The sequence below is a fragment of the Watersipora subatra genome, chromosome 7, assembly GCF_963576615.1.
Source record: "Watersipora subatra chromosome 7, tzWatSuba1.1, whole genome shotgun sequence".
NCBI classification, from domain to species: domain Eukaryota; kingdom Metazoa; phylum Bryozoa; class Gymnolaemata; order Cheilostomatida; family Watersiporidae; genus Watersipora; species Watersipora subatra.
The window spans coordinates 20,200,751-20,223,178 of record NC_088714.1 but is presented as its reverse complement, the minus strand read 5'-3'; the positions used below and the strand labels follow the sequence as shown (position 1 = coordinate 20,223,178).

At 36.6% G+C, this 22,428-nt stretch overlaps 1 protein-coding gene across 1 annotated transcript in view; it reads right to left on the bottom strand.

Annotated features, from left to right (window-relative positions):
* Nucleotides 1–22,021, bottom strand: part of LOC137400176 (kinesin light chain-like) — a 46,754-nt gene extending 24,733 nt beyond the window's left edge. Inside the window, exons 1-11 of the mRNA XM_068086494.1 lie at nucleotides 21,563–22,021; nucleotides 20,810–20,914; nucleotides 20,258–20,363; nucleotides 19,583–19,626; nucleotides 17,128–17,242; nucleotides 16,211–16,348; nucleotides 8,219–8,365; nucleotides 7,639–7,807; nucleotides 6,225–6,328; nucleotides 5,817–5,923; nucleotides 414–501 (exon numbers count right to left, since the gene is read on the bottom strand). Of these exons, the coding sequence (XP_067942595.1) occupies nucleotides 414–501; nucleotides 5,817–5,923; nucleotides 6,225–6,328; nucleotides 7,639–7,807; nucleotides 8,219–8,365; nucleotides 16,211–16,348; nucleotides 17,128–17,242; nucleotides 19,583–19,611 (897 nt within the window). The 5' untranslated portion in view covers nucleotides 19,612–19,626; nucleotides 20,258–20,363; nucleotides 20,810–20,914; nucleotides 21,563–22,021. The remainder of the gene's footprint in view (nucleotides 1–413; nucleotides 502–5,816; nucleotides 5,924–6,224; nucleotides 6,329–7,638; nucleotides 7,808–8,218; nucleotides 8,366–16,210; nucleotides 16,349–17,127; nucleotides 17,243–19,582; nucleotides 19,627–20,257; nucleotides 20,364–20,809; nucleotides 20,915–21,562) is intronic.
* Between the last annotated feature and the right edge of the window lie 407 nt (nucleotides 22,022–22,428).

Here is a 22,428-nt window from a genome sequence, read left to right as displayed (position 1 = left end):
ATGCTATAAAACTATTATAAGGTTCAAGATAATTTCTATGAACAGTTTTCGGCATTGAATCATCTAAAGCACAAATAACTTACAACATTTAAATCTTTCCTGTTGACCTGATAGCACTTTTCTAGAAGAAAAGAATGTCATTGCCTCGTGCAAGTCAACCAATCGCAATTAAAGTCTTACATGCTATTACTGTCCAGTCTAACTCTTTGGATTTCAATGATTTTTTATAATAATTTACTAGAGCAAGTAAGTCAGTGAGATGATCACGAGAAAAGGAGCCAAAGCTGTTCTAAATGAAAGCGTCTGAGAGAGTTTGAGCTCCGATATATAGTAGTTTAGATAAAAGCGAGCCAAGCCCGAATACCATGCCAGTAAATGTCTGAACTAAGGCTGGGCAAAAGAACTACACTCACTGCAGGGTGGTCCTGTCCGAGGGTTTGCTCACGAATTCCTAAAGCATCATTTAGCAAGTTTGCAGCGTCTTTATATTTGCCCTGGTCTCTGTAAAGCAATTTGTAAGCAATCACCACAATTCCACGCATTAGCACGCAACCGAATCAATCACGGCAAGATTTCATGAGCTTAAAATCAGGACATTGATGGAAGAGAGCTGGGAAGGGCAAGAAATATTTCATTAGCTATTGAGTCGTCCTTCAATGATAAATGGAAGGACAACTCTCAATGAAATATCAACAATAATGTAATTATTGTTGCTCAATTGATAGCTGCCGTAGTTGGGAGTAATAGCAGAGAGGAAAGTAGAGTGAACTATCGGCATTGACCTCAGTCTTGCCAATGTTTTCGATAACCATGTCTCATGCAATTATAATAAATCATAAAACCTTGCTGACCAGCTGAAATTATCCACTGGATGTATTTTAGTTCAACTGTACTGGTAATACGTTCTTCATAACTAAATATAATAATTGCCAAATGACTGGTCCAAGTGATTTCCAGAAATATGCTGTCAGAAAGCGCTACCATAAAATTCCTGACAACAAGAGACAGTTAGAACAGCAAAATCACTATGCAAAACCCTGTCCCTCGCCATATCTCTGTCCACTCCGATCACTTCCTCTCCACTTTCGTCACTCCCTCACCAAAGGAAACTGGAAATCATAAGACTGATACGCGGACAGCATAAATCGCATAAATTGGGTGAGTAGCACGCCTAGACTGAAGTTCTTGGAATGCAGTGGGCAGACAATCACTCAGCCTCATATAAACGGGCAATAAAAGTGTAGCTAGTTGACTCACCACTGGTTGGTCTTGGCCAACCAGTGCAACTCTGATGTCGAGGGACTGCTCGAGCAGCTCTCCAGCCTTTTTATACAGATGCTGGTCCCTATAAGAATGCTGCTATAAAATATCACGCAGCGAGTCCAAACACAAACACGCATTCCATAACTACGCTCGTTTTCATGTAATATAATTATTAGCGACGAAAATCTTCTCACCATCGGTAAAGGACAACATGCAAGAGGTCACTATGTAGACCTAATGGATGTTTAGAATCCACAAATGAGTCACATTGTACTAGTAAATGGATAGATAGTTTGGTTCAGTAAATGTGATCAGATATCCATGCAGGTCAAGTATTTCCATACAGTTAATGGCACAGCATGTAAGCTCACAGTAGCCGCCTTTTGCAGAAACAACAATAAACTAACTACCGATTAAGCCAGTTCTTCCCTTCCTATCACAATTTTATCCTACGAGTGCATAGCACCTAGGAACTTAATAGCAGTCACTGCCTCACGACATTATGGAAAAACACTAAGAAACTTTCAAAAGACGAGTTTGTTCACTAAAACACAAACCTCAGCTTTCCTCTGCATCGTCAGACACTATTTTTAAACTTCTTACTACCACATCATCAAGCATGATTCTCGTTCAACGCGACGTCCGCATACAGCCAGGGCAACTATTCATAATTTCCTAAGCGTATGAAATTTCCTACATACAATGTGAAATATTTTGCTAGACAAAAGTAATCTCCAGCATACAGCATTCAATACTTCTTAAATCATCATAGTTTCGGCGTTCGACAGGTAAAAGACAGATGATAAGGTGACGCCATTCAACAAAGCATGAATTTCTTCTTTTTATCAAACTGTTCTATTGAGTTTAGATAATATTCAGCGGCGCGTAACATTTTCATTATCTCACGGAGGTAATACATTTGTGTTATCTGTGCAATCATTTGCAGCATTTATTACGGAGTTATACACTCTTGGTCTGTGTACAAAAGTTAATCAAATTACACTTAGCATAATCTTATAGGAATCCTAGCTGAAGACCAGCGTTGCAAGAGTATTAAAAAACGGCTTATACACAGTGGCAGATAATCTAGCTACCTACCACTTGCCACTACTAGCTTACTCAAATTAGCCATTGGCAATGTGCCAGCTAATTTGAGTAAACTAGTATCTGTATTGCTAAACTTACAAATAAGAGCCGTGAGAGCAAAGCTTTAGTGACGCTGCGTAACGCAGAGTCCTAGGCGTATTTTAAATCATTGCAGATGTATGAATCCATTGCATCTCGCGTAACTTAATTGGTTAAGTTATCGCCTGGTGAACGAGAAGTTCCGAGATCAAATCCAGCATGAAGTGGATATTTCATTCCTAGATTTTAATAGCTATAGCTGGGGAGAACGACAGATTTTGAGATTTATATACATTTGATGAAACATTTAATGGTTGTTACAAAATACACAAAAAAAATTAAATGCTTGTGATTGTGTGGCCATTCCATCCCTAAGTCCAATTCAAATCTTACAAAATCAAGTAAAAAAGTATAACAAGCTACTTTTAAGGAAAAATTAACAGTGAAACATTCTTAATTTCAAATAGTTATTTCGCATATGGCCAGTGCTCATTCGTGGCTAGCCTGTCTTGATAAACAGTTGTTTTTGCGGAGTTGTCACCCCGACGAGCGGGGTGAGCAAAATAACAGCTTGTCACAATACGCACTGCACCTGATACATCAGCTGCACTAAAAGGGAATTGTGTTCTTCTGTCTATGCGGCTTGACTGCGTTTTTATGTCGGTCGCACCTTTGGTAATCAATCATAACGGATTTAGCCCAAAAATTTATGTAGACAAAAATAAGATAAAAACATTTAACCAGAGACCAGTCTATACGGTAAACGTTAGTAGAATTTGAGAATAAAATAAATTAAAAATACAATCAATAAGAACAAATAAAACTGACTGAGCGCACAAATAACGACATGTTTAGTTGCTGTTGTTGCCTAAGTTTTTAAGTTCTACTAAAGTTTATCGCAGAGAATGGTCGCTGGTTAAACGTTTTTATTTTAGTTTTTTCTACATAAACTTTTGCGCTAAATCCGTTATAATTACCAATGGAACGACCGACATAACATCGCAGCCAAGTCGCATAGACGGAAAAGAGCAACTCTTTGAGTGTAGCTGGTGCACAATGAAAAAATTTACTATTCTAACTTTTAAATAAAGTTGTTTGTTTATTTCTGTGAAGGCCATAAGTTTAATTAGGTTTATAATATAATATAATAATTACAGTATATATATACATGTACTCATAATTATAGAATTTAGGGAAAGTCTGGGCACGTGTATTTCTTGTATATATACAGTATATACATATATTTACTGTATATCTATACATGTACCCATAATTATACAGTATATGCATGTACCCATAATTATACAGTATATACATGTACCCATAATTATACAGTATATATATGTACCCGTAATTATACAGTATATACATGTACCCATAATTATACAGTATATACATGTACCCAAAATTATACAGTATATGCATGTACCCATAATTATACAGTATATACATGTACCCATAATTATACAGTATATACATGTACCCATAATTATACAGTATATACATGTACCCATAATTATACAGTATATACATGTACCCATAATTATACAGTATATACATGTACCCATAATTATACAGTATATACATGTACCCATAATTATACAGTATATATATGTACCCATAATTATACAGTATATACATGTACCCATAATTATACAGTATATACATGTACCCAAAATTATACAGTATATACATGTACCCATAATTATACAGTATATACATGTACCCATAATTATACAGTATATACATGTACCCATAATTATACAGTATATACATGTACCCATATTTATACAGTATATACATGTACTCATAATTATACTGTATATACATGTACTCATAATTATAGCATTTAGGGAAAGTCTGGTCACGTATATTTCTTCTAGTAGTTAAAGCGTGTTAGATGAAGCATGAAGAGCGCCTATTTTAAAAAACCACCATAAAAAATTGACCAATGTAAAAAGTATGTGCACAATAAATCTGTAGTATGGCAAGTAGGCCGCGTGGTGGAGTGGATAGCATGCCTATCCCCAGAAATGGGTTTTCCAAGCTCATGTCTTGTGCGAGGTGGTTTTTTGTTTTTACAACCTTATTGCTATAAACAAGCATTTGGCTTTATATATATAGACGTAGCCTGTCTTGACAAACTGTTGTTTTTGTGAAGTTGTCGCCAGTTAAGCGGAGCGAGCAAAACCACAGCTTGTCACAAGACGCACTGCATCTGATGCATCAGCTGCACTGAAAGGAAGTTGTTCTCTTTCGTCTGTATGACTTGGCTGCGATGTTATGTCGGTCGGTCCATTGGTAATCACAACGTATTTAGCGCAAAGACTTATGTGGAAATAAATAAGATAAAAACGTTTACCCAGAGACCAGTCTCTGCGGTAAACTTTAGTACAACTTGAAAATAAAATAAATTAAAAATAAAATCAATAAGAACAAATAAAACTGACATACATAAATAGAAATAAAACTGACTGAGCGCACAAATAACAACATGTTTAGTTGCTGTTATTGCTTAAGTTCTAATAAAGTTTACCGCAGAGACTGGTCTCTGGTTAAACGTTGTTATCTTATTTTTTTCTACATAAATTTTCGCCCTAAATCCGTTAGGATTACCAATGGAGCGACCGACATAACATCGCAGCCAAGTCGCATAGACGGAAAAGAGCAACTCTTTCAGTGTAGCTGGTGCACCAGGTGCAGTGTGTATTGTGACAAGCTGTTGTTTTGCTCACCCCTCTCGACGGGCGACAACTCCGCAAAAACAACAGATTGTCAAGACAGGCTAATATAGACGGAAAATCTCTTGAGCACTAGTATCTTTAATTCAAACTAATCATATGTGTAAACCGAACATTCAATTTTCTTCTTTGAACTTTTTAGCGACAGACTCCTGTAAGTGCCTATTTGTAGATAAAGCGAGCGGAACTGAGTGGCCCCTTGACATCAAGGTTGACAAGAACCTTTGCGCATCTGCTGGCAGAAGCTGTGCGGCTACCGAGGACTGTGTGTGTGAAGCACGAACTATTGCCAAGGAGTACATTTGTATCGGCCGAGGTAAACTCAATAAATGGGTGAATTCTTTTAATGTTTATAGATACCAATGGAGCGACCGACATAACATCGCAACGAAGCCGCATAGACGGAAGAGAACAACTCTCTTTCAGTGCAACTGATGCATCAGGTGCAGTGCGTCTTGTGACAAGCTGTTGTTTTGCTCACCCCGCTCGACGGGTGACAACTCCGCAAAAACAACGGTTTGTCAAGACAGGCTAATTCGTGGCACAATGTAGACACATTTTTTCATCCTCGACATTTTTCAACATCCCATATTACAAAATATTATGTAACATAAAACGATAACTAGAAATATGTATTTCTGCAGATCAGAAATGAAATAGATGAAAACATGAGTAGATGTGGTTTACCTGTAAACGAGAGCTAGAATATTTAACATGGTCGCTACATCAGGATGATTGTGTCCGCTTGTTTTCTCCAGGTCTTCTAGAGCTTGCTTACATAAAGGTACAGCAACCTAGAATAGAGTAACTCTATGATGACGATGATCAACAAATTATAAATGCATAGATGGATAAAACGAGAAGAAAATGCTAAGGTAATAGAGCAAACACAGATATAACATGAAAACAGTGCTAGCAGTCTTGAAACCTGCCCAAATATCTAACTTTAAAAAAGCAGCTCAAAATGCGTGTAGCAAAATTTCCAGGGCATTGTCTTATTTCAAGAAAATAATAAATGAGCGTATATGACAGAGACTGTGCACTAAATTAGCTAAATCATGAATCCATAAAAAATATGAAAAGATAAAAGCAAACCTCATATCTGCCCTGAGATGCGTACTGGATTACTAGATTATGTAATGTTTTTAACCGTGCAGGTATTTCATAGCCTGTGGTGTTAATACTTTGGCCCGCAGTACCTGAAATACAAAACATCGCAGCATAAGTTTAAACCTACAGATTGGAATGCAAAATCCTCGATAAAAATGACCAAACTTCATGGTTCAAGTTTAGAGTATATTTGACACATCAACTCAAGCTTGTTACTCTTCAAGTTGACGATTAACCATAATATCAAAGAATTCTTATTTATCATAGTAAACTGTCTGCACAACACAATTTTATAAGCGTAGTGAAGGATAACTCCCCATTCCTAGCATTCAATAGTCTTCAAGTCGATGATTAACTAAAATATCAAAGAATTCTTATTTATCATAGTAAACTGTCTGCACAACACAACTTTATAAGTGTAGTGAAGGATAACTCCCCATTCCTAGCATTCAATAGACTACTGGCTCTAACATCCACTTGAACATGAATGATTGCAACTAGTTAACTTGCAAAGGACTAATGTTCTCTCAATCAGACACTCCTTTGGACTCCAAGCTTCAAAACAATTATATAAGCATCACAGAAACAGAGCAAAGATAATAAATGGGGGAGATAAATAGGAAATGAAACTAGGACAATGACCAATTGCAGTTAGTAATCGTCAATACTAACTTTAAAAACTTAATAATAAACTACTAAAGCTTCGGCTATATTTTCATCATTACGTTTAATATAATAAGATAATATGTAATAAACCAGGTGTGACCAAATTAACAACGATATAAAAACTTTAATGTTATTCATCCAGACTAAATATAAACATGTGAACACGAACTAGATATATGTGAACAGGAACGTGTGAACAGGAACGTGTGAACAAGAACATATGAAATTAATATGCAAACATGAACATGCGAACATGAACATGCGAACATGAACATGCGAACATGAACATGCGAACATGAACATGCGAACATGAACATGCGAACATGAATATGCGAACATGAACATGCGAACATGAACATGCGAACATGAACATGCGAACATGAACATGCGAACATGAACATGCGAACATGAACATGCGAACATGAACATGCGAACATGAACATGCGAACATGAACATGCGAACATGAACATGCGAACATGAACATGCGAACATGAACATGCGAACATGAACATGCGAACATGAACATGCGAACATGAACATGCGAACATGAACATGCGAACATGAACATGCGAACATGAACATGCGAACATGAACATGCGAACATGAACATGCGAACATGAACATGCGAACATGAACATGCGAACATGAACATGCAAGCATGAGTATGTAAGCATGAACACGTGAACACGAACTAGTTACATGCGAAGATAACACAATTGTGCGAGTGCTTACCATCTGCTGGTTGGTCATCATCAGGAAAGCCAAGGTCATCTAATGTATGGCTGCTACTATCTTCCTCTGCTAAGGACTGCGTCTCCGATTCTGGTTTGTCAGCATCCAAATGTTTAATAGTCTTGAGAAACTGGAGTTGGGCATTCTCCACTTCTAGTGTCGCGAGCTTCTGCGGAAATAAGCAAACGGGCTGCTGACATAGGAGGCCATTGCAATCAGAAAACTTTCAAACTAAAGAAATGCATGAAGATGGTCCTAAAATGGAGGACAAAGTAGGTTAACATGACTGAAGCCTATATGGCAGCAACGCCTAACATATTTAAAAACAACTAGTACGGCATACCTCAACTTAGAACTCATCAACTGGTTATAAGTTATACTCTAACACAGAGATCAGTCTAGTATCCCTTCCGGCCTCTACTATCAACTGGTTATAAGTTTTACTCTAACCCAGAGATCAGTCTAGTATCATACTTACTACCTCAATCATCAGCTGGTTATAAGTTATACTCTAACACAGAGATCAGTCTAGTATCATACTTACTACCTCAATCATCAGATGGTTAGAAGACACGCTCACCTGTTCACTGATCTCCAACTTCTGTTGTGTCTGCTCGAGCTCTTCCCTCAACCAGCCATTTTCCTGACACAACCTTTTCACCTGCACTTTTAACTTTGACTTCTCAGCCTCTACTATCTGTAGGTGTTGAGCCAGGGCCATCATCACCTACATGTAACTTAAGTAGGTACAGTCCACACGCAGCCATGTAATATGTAGATTAACCGAGACAACACCAATTATACCACAATGACACAAGTGAAGTGAGACACTGACAATTCCGAGAAGGTTAATGTATAAATCAATAAACGAGGAGATAATTTATGTTCAATGGAAGATCCTCCTCCAGCTATGATGTTTTTAAACCAAGGAATCTCGATAATAGAAAGTGAGCTAATGTAGTAGTTTATCTTCATCAAAGCATTTATCGTTCGCAAAGCCAGATGTAATAATCTAGGTTTAGGTACATAGATGCTGTGTCATTGGTCTGTAAGCATTGATGGGTTACCAACTACATACCGATGAAATACGTCGCCTACATATCTACATGCAGTGGAGATATTTGTTGTGGTTTTATGCACATCGCGCGGATACTAAACAATATGCTGTGCTCACAATTAGATTGACCAATAACTATTGACCAATAACTATTGACCAATAACTATTGACCAATAATTATTGACCAATAACTATTGACCAATAACTATTGACCCAAGTTGCGACAAGGTCATGAGATCTTGGCTGGATTTTTCAGTAGTTTTTAATAAAATCAGGATACTTGTATTGTAATGATTTGTGATAGCAATGGAAGTTGTGCAACTATTTGCACTGATGTGTTTTGCTAAAAAAACAGCCAAGTACATACAGTTGTGTGCAAAATACTTGGGACGCAAAGAAGAATATTAATATTTAGCTGTAAAACATCATTTTTGTATCAAACTCCTGTTACATATATATGAACCCACACATTTTTGGAATCCTCAGAATGTTATAAATCTAATAATAATAAAATAATTGCACTAATTGCAATTTCTCATGAGATACTGGGTTTCAAAACTCGTCACTACAGAAAACCTGTATTTTTCCACAATTTAGTTCATAATTGGAACTGTGTTTCGTGTCACTAAATGAGTTATAAAATCTAATGAACAACTCTTGCATATGTTGGTGGCCCTGAAAAGGGCCATTGGGGTTGTGTAGTGGTACATCAGTACTTAATTGAACCACCTTTGCTGGAAATAACCATGCGGCAGCGATGGGGCATGCTTTCAATCAGTCTCAGAAGTTCTTCTTGAGATATCATCCTGTGCCAGGCCTTCACTATCCTTTCTTTCAGTACAAGTCTGCTTGAAGCTCTCGCATCTTTCCTCAAGATATTTTTCGGTGTCTTCCACAAGTTTTCAATCGGATTCAGATCCGGAGATTTGAGTCTTGGTGTGCTTTTGCCCAATCCAATCTCTTTTTCTTCTGAACAGATGAAAGCAATGGTTTCTTCCTGGCACGGCGTCTGCTTAGCCCACCCTCTTTCAACCTTCTCGTCACTGTAAACCTGCTTGCTTCCACACCTGTTGACTTTTTCCAGTCAACAGCTAACTCAGCACAGGATTTACGCCTGCTGTCTCGACCCAGTCTACGCAAGACCCTATCGCTACGAAAATCTGACTTTCGTTTCCGTCCACTGTTTTTCGCTCACTGGTCGTCAATCGTTCCAACTTCTTTCCATTTCTTTATAATATTATGCACTGTAGACTTTGCAATTTTCAATTCTGCAGCAATTTCTCTCACAGTCTTGTTCTGTTTACTGTAAAGGTGCACCACAGAATACTCTTGTCGCGAAGAGATGACATGATGATATCAAATGAATTTATCAAACTTCTGCTCAGCCTTTTATACGAAAACTGTAAATGTCTGAGAGAGTTACGATAAACAATGCACAGAAATGAGATAAAAGAATGTTTTTGAGATAACTTTAATTCAGTTTTGACATTTTCACTCGCATCAAAAGCCAAATTAGAGAGACAAATGAATTGAAGAACAGGTCTAAACAGTGAAAGGAGATTATGGTCCATGTGCTTCAAACATGGAAACAACATATCAGTAATTTACTTTATCTTGTCAAAAGTAAGATGAGTGCATCCCTTACACTCTTAGCTTTTCATTGATGTGTACAATTATAAGCTTAACTTCAATATTACTCAGTCTAGAGCAATTTAAACATTATGTAAGCATTTATAGCATAATTGCATAGGTGTCCCAAGTATTTCGCACACAACTGTAAATACAAATACAAGATTCAAATCGAACTGTAGAAAAATGGGCTTCAACATATTTAATTACCAGAAAGATCCCTTGGAATGTTCCATAACCAGTTTCAATCCATACTAGCCCTTTCATACACATCTATACGTTACCATATATAGTTTTTAGTGCAAAGTACTGGTGTCATCGATAATCAAAAGTGAATCTTGGACACAACTAGCTTGTAAGAAACGATAAAAATTGTGTAAGATCTTTATCATCAACCATCTCAGCCAATAACAGATGCGTTGATTTTATTTTTGCCGATGTGGGCGGACATGTTCATTTTAAAAACCGCACTAATAACGCCTTGTCAAAGCGGTTGCTAATTGAAACACTCATTATGTCAGTGTGGTAAGCAAGGTCTTACCGAACCTACTATGTATTCATTCAATTGTATAGGACATGCAATTTTACACCATGCACTCTAACACCTCGTTACACAGTTCCTCAGGTCTGCAAACATCTACCAGTTTTTCACCTGAAAATGGTAGACAAATGCATTGTGCACACGCGCCTGTTCTCTCTTAAAAAGACTGGAATAACTCCCAAATTGTAAAACCGAACTGACAATACCGACATCAACTATATAGGAGTGTCATCGTACTCGGAAGCAGTAGTTAGTGAGGAATACTCATTATATTCAGGCCTATTATATTTTATTCAATATCAAGCTATTCATCGATGTTTCACTGCAATAATATATATGGCTACTTGATGCAATCCAACCACTGTGGTCGTACTAGGCGCTGAAACCGAGATATATAAAACAGAAGGGCTCGTCTCACTGCATAGCACCTGCCCAGAGAAATAATAACGCATTAACTATTAGCCTAAGCATCAGTAGTGACACTGATAGGAGATACACTTATCACCTCTCTGCTATTCAACTAGGACGTACATCCAATGACATATTCATGATTATGATGATATTCACTCAGCTGCAGATTACCGTGTGCATCGGTCTTTCTACAGCCATTGATTAGCAGAAAAAATAAGTATACCGACATAAGTACTTCCGTTTGTTGTCACCTTTTCCAGGAAGCATGGAGATGTTGAGCTAGAAACGTCTATCCATTCTGGAATCAATGCTTTTATTATGCTCTGTAGAGCACAACCAATAAGTGATCACTAATCCACAAGGTGCAGAAATGTATAACTGAAGTAACCGATGGCTGCTGCCGCTACTACTACTACTAATCTCCCATCAACAGCAAAACATTTCCATAAGGCTACGTCACAGATGATTGAATGGTTAAATTGCTAGGAAAGTCATTAAGATCATTTAAAAAACGGTTAGTCTCAATGGAAGGCAGAGGTTTATAAACATGGTTTCCATATCGATTGGTACCACAATAGCAATCTCGCCCCAACCTTAATCTTGTTAGCACATTTTGTGAAGTCGGCAGTTCGCTTGCCAAATTTGAACAGCATTCAACTTGCTATCACAGGCGTGACACGTAAGCATAGGTTTAATTTTCTAGAAAGCATACCGCAGTGCTTGCAGCTCGCCTAAGTGTATGATCAGAGTCCCAGTTACCATCCCACTTATTGAGAATATTTGGTCATCATATATGTAAATTACCACATCAAGCGTTTTCTGACTCCCATGATGAGGTCCTAACAAGAGAGTATTGCTAATAAATAAAAAATCATTTGTATTGCTGATGCCGTGGTGCTTTCACAGTTGCAAAGGATGCATATTTATGCATCATACCGATTGAGGGCGACTGTGCAGCTTTGGTAATACCCAGTGAGTAAACTATAGACGCTTTGGCAAAACACTAACATAATCCACATTTTGCCATTTGCAAAGCAATCAAAATTTGAAAACCGGAGGACATCCTCGGGATTATCTGAGCAAAGGATCATTAATAAGGTTCACAATAAAAGGTCCATTCAGTTGATCAGAACCATGCAGCACTGATAATGGCAGGACAAACATGATTGGATGTAGTTGTTACAATACCTCAAACAATAATAGATGCCCGCTAATGGGGCATTAGACTTTATGTACCAAATAACAACAAAAAAACTATCCTATTCTGGTAGGAAGAACTTCAAAGAGGTTCGCCGAACCTTTGCCGCCTTGCATATTCATGAACCATCACAAAATAAGTAACTAGTACATTAAGAAACCATTCGATTCTTTTCAAAGATTTCACTGTTTTACTTACAACACCAAACAATCTACGATATAGGAACCTTTTTATAAACAGGATTGGGTTGAAGTCTAAATGCAGTAACACTAGTAACTACTACTGAGGGCAAAATGAGTCAGCTGGTCTTCAAGGCTTGACAATGATAGAAACAATGTATATAACACCATCCCGAAGAGTCGAGTAGGTAGAGTGCAACTATTGTTTCATTAGGGCGACACTTGAGCCCTCATTAATTATCTGAACAATAACTTGGAAAAACAATAAATAAAAGATTAGCGTTATGTACACTAAACTCCTAGCCTAGAATGTACGCCCCATTAATTAAAGAGCCGTCTGATAAAATCTCAGTAGCCACTGCAAAGCTGATCAAATGACTTCACTGAGATACCCTAAGCTAAGAGTTAATATTTCAATACAATTCAAGCTTACTAATGAGCAGTTGCTTGTGTCATTATAATAGCCTGGCGACGTAACAAGTAAATAAATCGTTAGGCAACACATCAACAAAGGATTGTCAATAAATCATGTCTAAACGAAAATGCCGGTCAAGGCTGGTACAGATAAAATCAAGCAACCTTTATTGGCCGAAATAGTTGATTCCAATGAACATACCATAAAACCTCTCATCGAATACTAGACTCTATTTGAACGCCACCTCTATTTTACCGCCGCTATAGAAGAAGGGTTGAAAAATAGAGTGTCACGACGTTCAAATAGAGGTTTTACGGCGATACCGATTAGCTTATATTTATTTGCAGGCAAGCTGATTTCATGTAAGATTTGCTTTTCAACAACCACCAGAACAGGGCTTCACACAAACAACTATTCATGTATGGGCAAAGACATTATTGCTAGTAACTGATATATGGAAACTACTAGGGAAAATCGGAAATGAAATCTTTCCGATAAACATTTACGTGATGAAATCTGCTAAAATCCAATTTCTTTTCAGTTTATCTAGAATATTTTTAAACTGGGCTGTTTTTATCATTAACGGGCAGCATTTTTGTCTTGAGCCAAAATACAGCGATGGAAACTGCTGCGCAGACGCTACTGTTATCACATATTGTTGATGATCCATTTTAGATAATAATTATGCTGATGATGCTTCAATAATAGTAATAAAAAATCCATCAATTCAGGCTAATTCAATCAATTTATAAACTCTATGTATCGTTTAAGGCTGGTTCACACTATATCGCCGTATGTCGGCGTTGATGCCACAATACTTTGGTGATCGTCGATGATAACGATGTTCACACTATCACAAACCTATCCGCGTTTGCATCGGGAAATACTCCGTAACGTAATGTTTTCATTTATCTTTGAAGAAACCTCTTTGTTTTCGTGTGCTAGAATAAAAGACTAGTCTCGCAGCGACTATCATAAACGGATATGAATAAATCACTCTACCTGTGACAGCGAATTACCATCGGCAAAATGGTTCACATTTGAAAGGCGGTCGTCGATGCAAGGCGAACTTTAGTGAAAGAGTGACAGCTGCAAACTTTCGCGACGTGTCCGCGATGTTTCGTCGATGCCATCAATTCACGGTTCTCATAATCAACGATGAACGCCGAAAAGGAAATGCTGGCAAACGGCGATATAGTGTGAACCAGCTTATAGTAGAGTCACTGTGAATAACCACAGTGAGCATCTACACTATGCATCATTGATGCGTGTTGTCGGCTCGTATAACCACTCCTTCATAGCATCCTAAGATTCATGGGATCACACAAAAATGCAAATATGATCATTGAAAAAGCGTTTTCTATAGCATTTAATCTTATAGGAATGAGTGGTATCAAAGTCAGTCCTATGCATAGAATTTAAACCATTACTGTCACGAACAACTTTTATTGAATTTTCTAAGTAAATCAGACACGCTGATTCCGATTTTGTACTCAAAATAAAGATTAGTCCACTAACCTTCAAAGTCATTTAGGCTTTTTTAAAGCGTTTCAATATCCGTTTCGAAAACAACACAATCGGCATTACAAGCTCCGCCCATAAATATGTGACGAAACCTAGCTTTTTCAGAAACGGAAGTTCGGAATGTTTAGTCCGATTTAAAATAATAGAGATGGGTGTCTTAAAACCCATTATTATCTAAATCCAGCCTGTAAAATAATTTCAGCTTTTTATGAAAGGGATATAAACTATTTAAAATTGCTCGCAGCTTGTTACATGACGTTTAAATGGGCTGGACGCCGAGAAAAATAAGCTCAAAAAGCGCGGTTTTATCACAAGCTAGCGTTGTTATCGCGCTTTTTAAATATGCAATGCTAAATAGCTTATCTACCTTTCAGAAAAGACTGATATTATTTTTAAAGCTGGATTCAGATATTAATAGATTTTAAAACACCCATCTCTATTATTCTAAATCGGTCTAAACATCTCTACGTAACTTCTGTTCCTAAAAAGCTAGGTTACGTCAAGTATTTATGGGCGGAGCTTGTTATGCCGATCGTGTTGTTTTCGAGACCGATATTAAAACGCTATAAAAAATCCTTTATTACTCTGAAAGTTAGTGGCCTAATCTTTATTTTGATTACAAAATCAGAATCAGCATGTCTGATTTACCTAGTAAATACGATAAAAGTTGTTCGTGGCAGTTATGGTTTAAGATAACTTGATATTGCTATATCAATATCAAGTTAGCATTCCAGCACCAGTATTGTAATTGCTACTGCGGCTACTAAAGATGTGAATCCATCAAATTTTAATAATTTTATCAGAAAGTATATTTTTCGATCATCTGAGATTTTGTACATTGCTTCAGATGATTGGACTGCCAGGATGTTTCAAAAAATTGGGGCATGTCTTTTTCTTCTGAGCGTTTTAACTATGAGCAAGTTTTGTCGATTTTAACCTTGAAACATCCTGGTAGTCAGATCACATAAAACAACTAGCAAAAACTCAAATGATAGGAAAATATCTATACTATTTGATAAAGTCTACTAGAATTTTATGTAATCACATCTAACGTAATATAAAAACTTTCAGTTCATGTAATCATAAAAGTAGAAACGGAAACAAGTGAAAACTACGAAATTCCAAAGGTAAAAACTTATTGATAAACAACCTGAATGGTTGACAGTGGTTTAACGTGGGCTCAGCTAATAAATAGTGTGTGGACTTAATGTGCCTTTGTAATACAAAGTTTGTATGACAAAAATCATATATTGGAACATTCAGTTATAATAGCTCCCTACAATATGGAAATGCGCCAACTACGTCTTCAAAAGAATTACAACTTTACAAAAGAAATCTTCGAAGCGTTATAACTGAGAAAGTTACAGACTAGAGGAGATTTGATGAGTGACTTTTAGTTAGTCAGAACTAGTTAGTTAGTCAGTTAGTTAGAACTACCAGTTAGTCAGAGACCAGACGAGTTCACTCTTTTCAACTTCATCACAAGAGGTAAGCTGGAATTTTAACACTTATGCGCGCACTCCCCAACAAGCTGGAGGTAACAAACAGCCACTGACAGCATCACTAAGGCAGCTGCGACTAAGCGCTCTAGCCATAAACTCTAGGAGAGTCTGCCCACCTGAGCTTCTTCTATGCCGAGCTGAATGTGGTCTAGAGATCGTTGTAAGAGGTCGGCCTTGTCTTCTAAGATGTTGCGAGTGACTCCGTCACAGTGTGAACCCATAGCTGACAAGGAGGCTGATATACTGGTTAATATCTGCGGGTGTGATAAAATCAAGTCAACCTGATGAGATGTCATACTGAACATGAGATAAAGTGACTTACTTGATATAAATAGAAGAACAGTGCAAACAAGCTGTCAAAATAATAGATTTATGCAAAGAAAAGGCATATATTACCAAACGGAAAGAACTACACAATCAATTCTAAGTTTTTAACGATTATTCAATTTTTTGATGATTAACAGCCTCAAAATCCAGAAAGCTGCGACAGGGACACATTAGCAGTCATTAGTAGATGCTCTCTTTAACACCCCTTGTCATATTAAAGTACAGACCTTTACAAATAATCAATATGATAGTCATGTGGCCAATGATGCTGCCCTCCCCCCTCTTAATACTCATTGTTAACTTTATAATTCTTGCAAATATCACCCTTCTGCTGCCTTGAAACTTAAGCTAGCTAGTAGACCATGAACGTGGTGGTAGAAATTCATCATGCCGAAAGGAACAATATTTTTAAGGTTGTTGCAGATGACGATTCAGTTGCTATTTCTTGGGATGACAAAGCCTCAAGGGACATTGCATTACAGTGAAAGTGTTTGCAGGACTAGGTTTGATGTTCCGCCTAACGACTAGTGTGTCTCATCCAATCAATTGACTCAGGTCTCATGACTACAGAACTCCTACCAGAGTAAGTACTGTTAGCCATGCTAACTGTAAACACATAAGTAAGAGGTCAGCTAATGAACTAGTAGCTATAAACGCTAGCAATAAGCCTATCAATCACAGAATAACTAGCGACAAAATCACACACCTGGTTATGTTCAACACGAAGGGTGTCCAAGCCTTGCTCAACCGTCCTTGTCTCAGACATAATGCTGGTCTGACGAGGACTCATGGCAGGAACGTCACTGGACACACCATCAGCGCTGTACAGCATAAAGAGAGCTAGTAATGACAGACAAGGCCATTAATAATACACCCCTGAACCACTATTTCAAGCTGTCACATCGCTAATGGACGGGATGCATATTTCAAAGGTTGAGGATATCTCGCAGGCTCACAACAGATAAGGATCTCTGATCAAACACACGAACATAAGAGTTTGCTAAGAAACATGAGTTTGTATTCGAGAATTTCCATCTACGTGTACATAGTAGCATTGTCATAAGTTATAAACGGAACAAAAAAATCTGGGCATAAGCAGACCTTGACAAAAAACATAGCTTGATAAAAGCCTTCATATGGGTTGTGAAATACCAGCCTATGTAACTTGTGTTATAGCTAGCAAGCTATATAATTTACACAATATCTAGCTATGTTGCTTGTAAAATATCCAGATGTCTAGTTTACGAAAGTATTTAACTGTATAGTATGTGAAAGTAATGAATGACCTAGTCCATAGAATACATAACCACAGAGCTTGTGAAATATTTTAGTACGTGCCATGTGAATTATCTAGCCACACAAATTACTAATTTTTTAGCTACATGCGATGTACAGCCGCGAGTAAGAATGTAGAGAGTACTTTGTTTCTTCTCCGGAAATATTCGTGACATATTCCAACCACATCAATCATAATGAGCCAATTACACATTCCAAATTATTATGCCTAACAGCTGCCCAATTTTCTATTCAATAAAATAACACATTTGCTTTTTTGCTAAACGAATGACTACTGTAGGAAACAAGCAAGAAGGGAATACTGAAGCCCAGCTAAAATTGCATTTAGAGAAAGGTGAGTTAAAGGTTAACTCGGCTGACTATTATGCATTTTGTTTGCTTATATGTTTAACTCCTTAGCAACAGCCATCTTGTATTGCTTCACAAAACTAAAAATAGGCTTATTGACTACACAAACTGTGAGTAAGTAGATGGCACCAGTAATCTCTGCCCCAGCCTTCTTTGGCTTGAATGTTGAGATTTTAACTTAATGTGAAGTCTTTTGAGGAATAAGTTAAAAAAATTAATTCAAATACACAGATAACCGAATATGTTACAACTGTAACAAAATATTCACAGTAAATTTGATAGAATGAATGCATTGCACTAGCTTCATGTTTAGTAACTGTTATAAGCAACAATATATAAAGCCAATCACTTTGGTGGTCGATAAACCAAGCATTTCTAAAAAAAAACTTTAAATACAAAAAAATGATAAAATATTATAAATACACATGTATGTATTAAAAATATTAAAATATTACTTTATAAGCAATCGGTCAAATGGCTTAGGACACATCAAATGGTGAGCTAAGTCACAGGCAGCAAATGTTGATTTTCATTTCAAACTCAATTTATGTTATCATTCAACAATCTGTCAGTAAAGAAAGTACACAAGAATAGTGCTCTGTGCAATAGAATGATGCGATACTATGAGGTGTTTCAAAAAACTTACACTTTGAAGTAAAATCAAATCAACACATTAAGCCAACAAATGCCAATTGACACATTATAATACGTTATATTTCAGATAGAAGTTTAGATAAAATGTCTACACGAATTAATGCCATTAGAAGTCATTATTATACTTGATTAATATTTTTAAAACTTACTATTAGGAGCAAACATGTATCTGGTCATTTTATATTCTTTATTTTGTGTTTTTAACAACTCCCAGCAACGCCAGATGGTTTGATAAATGTTGATAATCCTTCCAGCAAGTGAATATTTAGCTATTTTTACTAACAGTAAGTAGATCATAGAAATTTTTAATACATATGTAGCAGATCATTCGCTATGTCTGCCCATCTACATGTACATTCTTACAATAGCAATGGGTTTATGATTCACTTCCGTATATTAATACGAACTATGACCTCAAATGAAAAATGTTTCTCAACTGAAATCGTTTTTACAGTCTGTTAAGACATTTTTTCCAATAATGCCCAGCCAATACTTCTCGACACTAAAAACTTTCCCTGCAATTTTATCAAACAAATCAATGCTGCAAGCAGTGGCTACCTTCCAAAAGGAAAAAGTTATCTGCACTACCATTTTGAAATGTTTTTGGTTCGCCTAGCAAGAGCTTTTAACAATAGCTTCAACTCGAAATTGTAAAAAGTTGCAAGTAGGTAAGATGTTAACTTCCAAAAATTAGTAAAAAAAATCGTCTGCGCAGAACGTACCATTTACAACTAAAAATTAAAATCGTTGTATTATGGTTTATTTGATTGGAATATGACACATTTTCCTAAACATCAGGAGTTTTTTGCAGCTTTACCTAGAAAAATAACGCACTTTACATTTACAGTTATAATAGAACTCACGCATTTGTGTTCTTCGCTTCTCCGCTCATGCTGTTCTTATATATCTAAAAGAATAAAGATCCATGAAATGTTGATCTTTGTTGTGCAGGGTAGAAAATTTTGAGAGCCATGCATTTGTAAGATCCCATACACCATATTAGTGACAGGGTATTCACAACAGTCTTCCAAAATGTTTCACAATGCACTGATAAACCAATGTAACAACTACAGTAGGTATAAAAATTACAGCAGGAAGTATTTACCTGACAACAGGAAGTATTTATCTGACAACAGGAAATATTTACCTGACAACAAAAAGTATTTATCCGACAAGAAGTATTTATCCGACAAGAAGTATTTATCCGACAACAGGAAGTATTTATCCGACAACAAGAAGTATTTATCCAATAACAGAAGTATTAGCCGATAACAGGAAGTATTAGCCGATAACAGAAAGTATTTATTTGACAAAAGAAACTATTAGTATCCAAAAACTCTTCTTACATTGCACCAGCATCCAAATTTTCCAGAACATGGTGAACAATTGTTTACTTTACGCATAAAGTAATCCCAACATTGCGCATTCTCATTTCTTCTCAGCACCTGATTTTGTACAAGAAAATTAATGTGCTAACGGAAAAAACTTAGAAAATTATAAAAAATAAATAAGGTAAGTCAATGTAAAGTTCAGCTTACATTTATACATTAATATTAGAGCCAGTAGTGCTGCATAAATTAATCACCTCCCTCGCCTCCACACTGGCTGGCTCCTACACCTTTGCTCCTACACCTCCGTTTGTCTCTAAAGTAAAGTGCAATGAAAATGTTTTGTCGGTTACTGTGTACCAATTTATTTTTTGACACTCTTCCTATTCAATGAATTTGTTTTGTTGCTATGTGGAAGTATCGCCAGTGTCTGCTGTGGAGCGATCATAGGTTTTTGGGCTGAAGAACAAATTATAATGCAGTCATATGGAAATATTATATTCAGGATACAGCAGTTTTGACATACAAAAGTTTAAAAACTAATTCAATTTTCATGTATGCCACTGTGAATAGTGATGCTCATCTTACATTGCAATATGTAGGTTCACTCAAAACCTCTACAGCCATCTGGGCTGGACTGTGGGTATTACCAAGTGCACACTTAGAAATAATTAGGATTCAATATGAATAAAATCATTATTTGTGAACACAGGATAAAGTACATATTAAAGGCTAAACCGAGAATCATGTTAAACATCATACCATAAATCTTAATTCACAAAATCCGAAAGCTTTTCTATCACCAACTAAGCAAAATATCTCAGCTTGTTAGAATTTGGAGGATGTTGAACATCTTCATTGTGGCACCTGAAAAAACAAAAATAATAATTGAACCCAGAAAATGGAACGAATCTGGTGAAAGTTAAGAAATTTTTGTAGATTTTTATTTTTTAAGTGTTTACGAGATTCTTGTATTGCATATGACAAGAATCCACCTATAACAATACAAATGATATACTGTAAATTCTCGTGTATAAGCCGCACCTGTGAACCTAAAACATTGTCTAAAAGTGTGAGGTGCAGCTTATATACTCAGTCTAAAATTATACCAGTAAACATCTTACTATGTTACAGGTTAAGGTACTGTCACGGGAGAACCTAACGCCACATATAATGAAAAGATATAAATATAACCTTATTTTTAAATAAGATTTTTTAATAATAATTATTAATACAATTTGTATTAATTCTGGAAATGCGCAAATGCTAAAAATAATTTATTCAACAATAAGATGCTAGAAAATATAGAGCACTCATACACGCGCAATGGTCATAAGTCATGGCCAATGTCATTTGACATCACCAGCACTGGATTCAAATTGTCAGGTTGCTTTTCATTGATGCCAAAAACTGCCACATTTCGGTTGGTAGTTTCCAAAGCTACATTCACAACCTTTAATTAAAACCCGTCGCATTTAGCCCCTCTCGATGGCGTAGGGTGCAAAGTGTGCTCACTGAATTGGTACTTGTTTCCTGTGGTCTTCGAAGGCGTGACACTTTCTCCGCAATAATGAGAACACTCATCGGTCGATCGCCACTTCCTCAGCCTATGCGTGCATGTGGCAACATACAGAGACAGTAGACTTGACGAACGATTCATGTGTGGCTAAGTTAAATTTAATGTGCTGAAGGAAGAGAAAAACGGCATGCGGCTTATACACGCAGTATACCTGCAACTCAAAAAACAACCTTCAAAGTTTGGGAGCGCGACTTATACATGGTGGCAGCTTATACACTAGGATTGATGGCACTTGTTAGCTTCAAATTGTAAAAACTGAGCTATTTGATGTCGCTATTATGTGACTTATTAAATGATATGCCATTAAGTAAACAAAGGATTTTGAGGTTGACAATGTTTAGATAATGCGAAAATTGAACTGCTACATTACTAAATGGTCTTTTTGCGAGTCAGCAACACCACCCATTTTAGCTACAACTTTAACATAATAGGGTACATATTATAAATCCACAGCAGGTTACCGCATAATTCTAAAAAAGCAACTATATATCAGTCAAAAATGATTGCTTACACTAGACAACATAAAAATAAATGCTTAAAAAACAAAAATTGATGAAAACATACGAGCTGAAGAGAGGGATTTACACCAATTCATACCATGAAAATGTTTTATATTGCTAAGCGCCTATGCTTTCCATGGAAGTAATAACGTACTATTTTACAATTTAGCTAAAATAAACACTGCAAAGGGTTAGTTCTTTCACGTGTTTCGTAATCAATTAGCTAATTTAGTTTCCCTGTAACTGCCAGAAGCGATGTCTAGGATTAGCTCAAATGATAAAAAAGCAAATGATAAATCCTA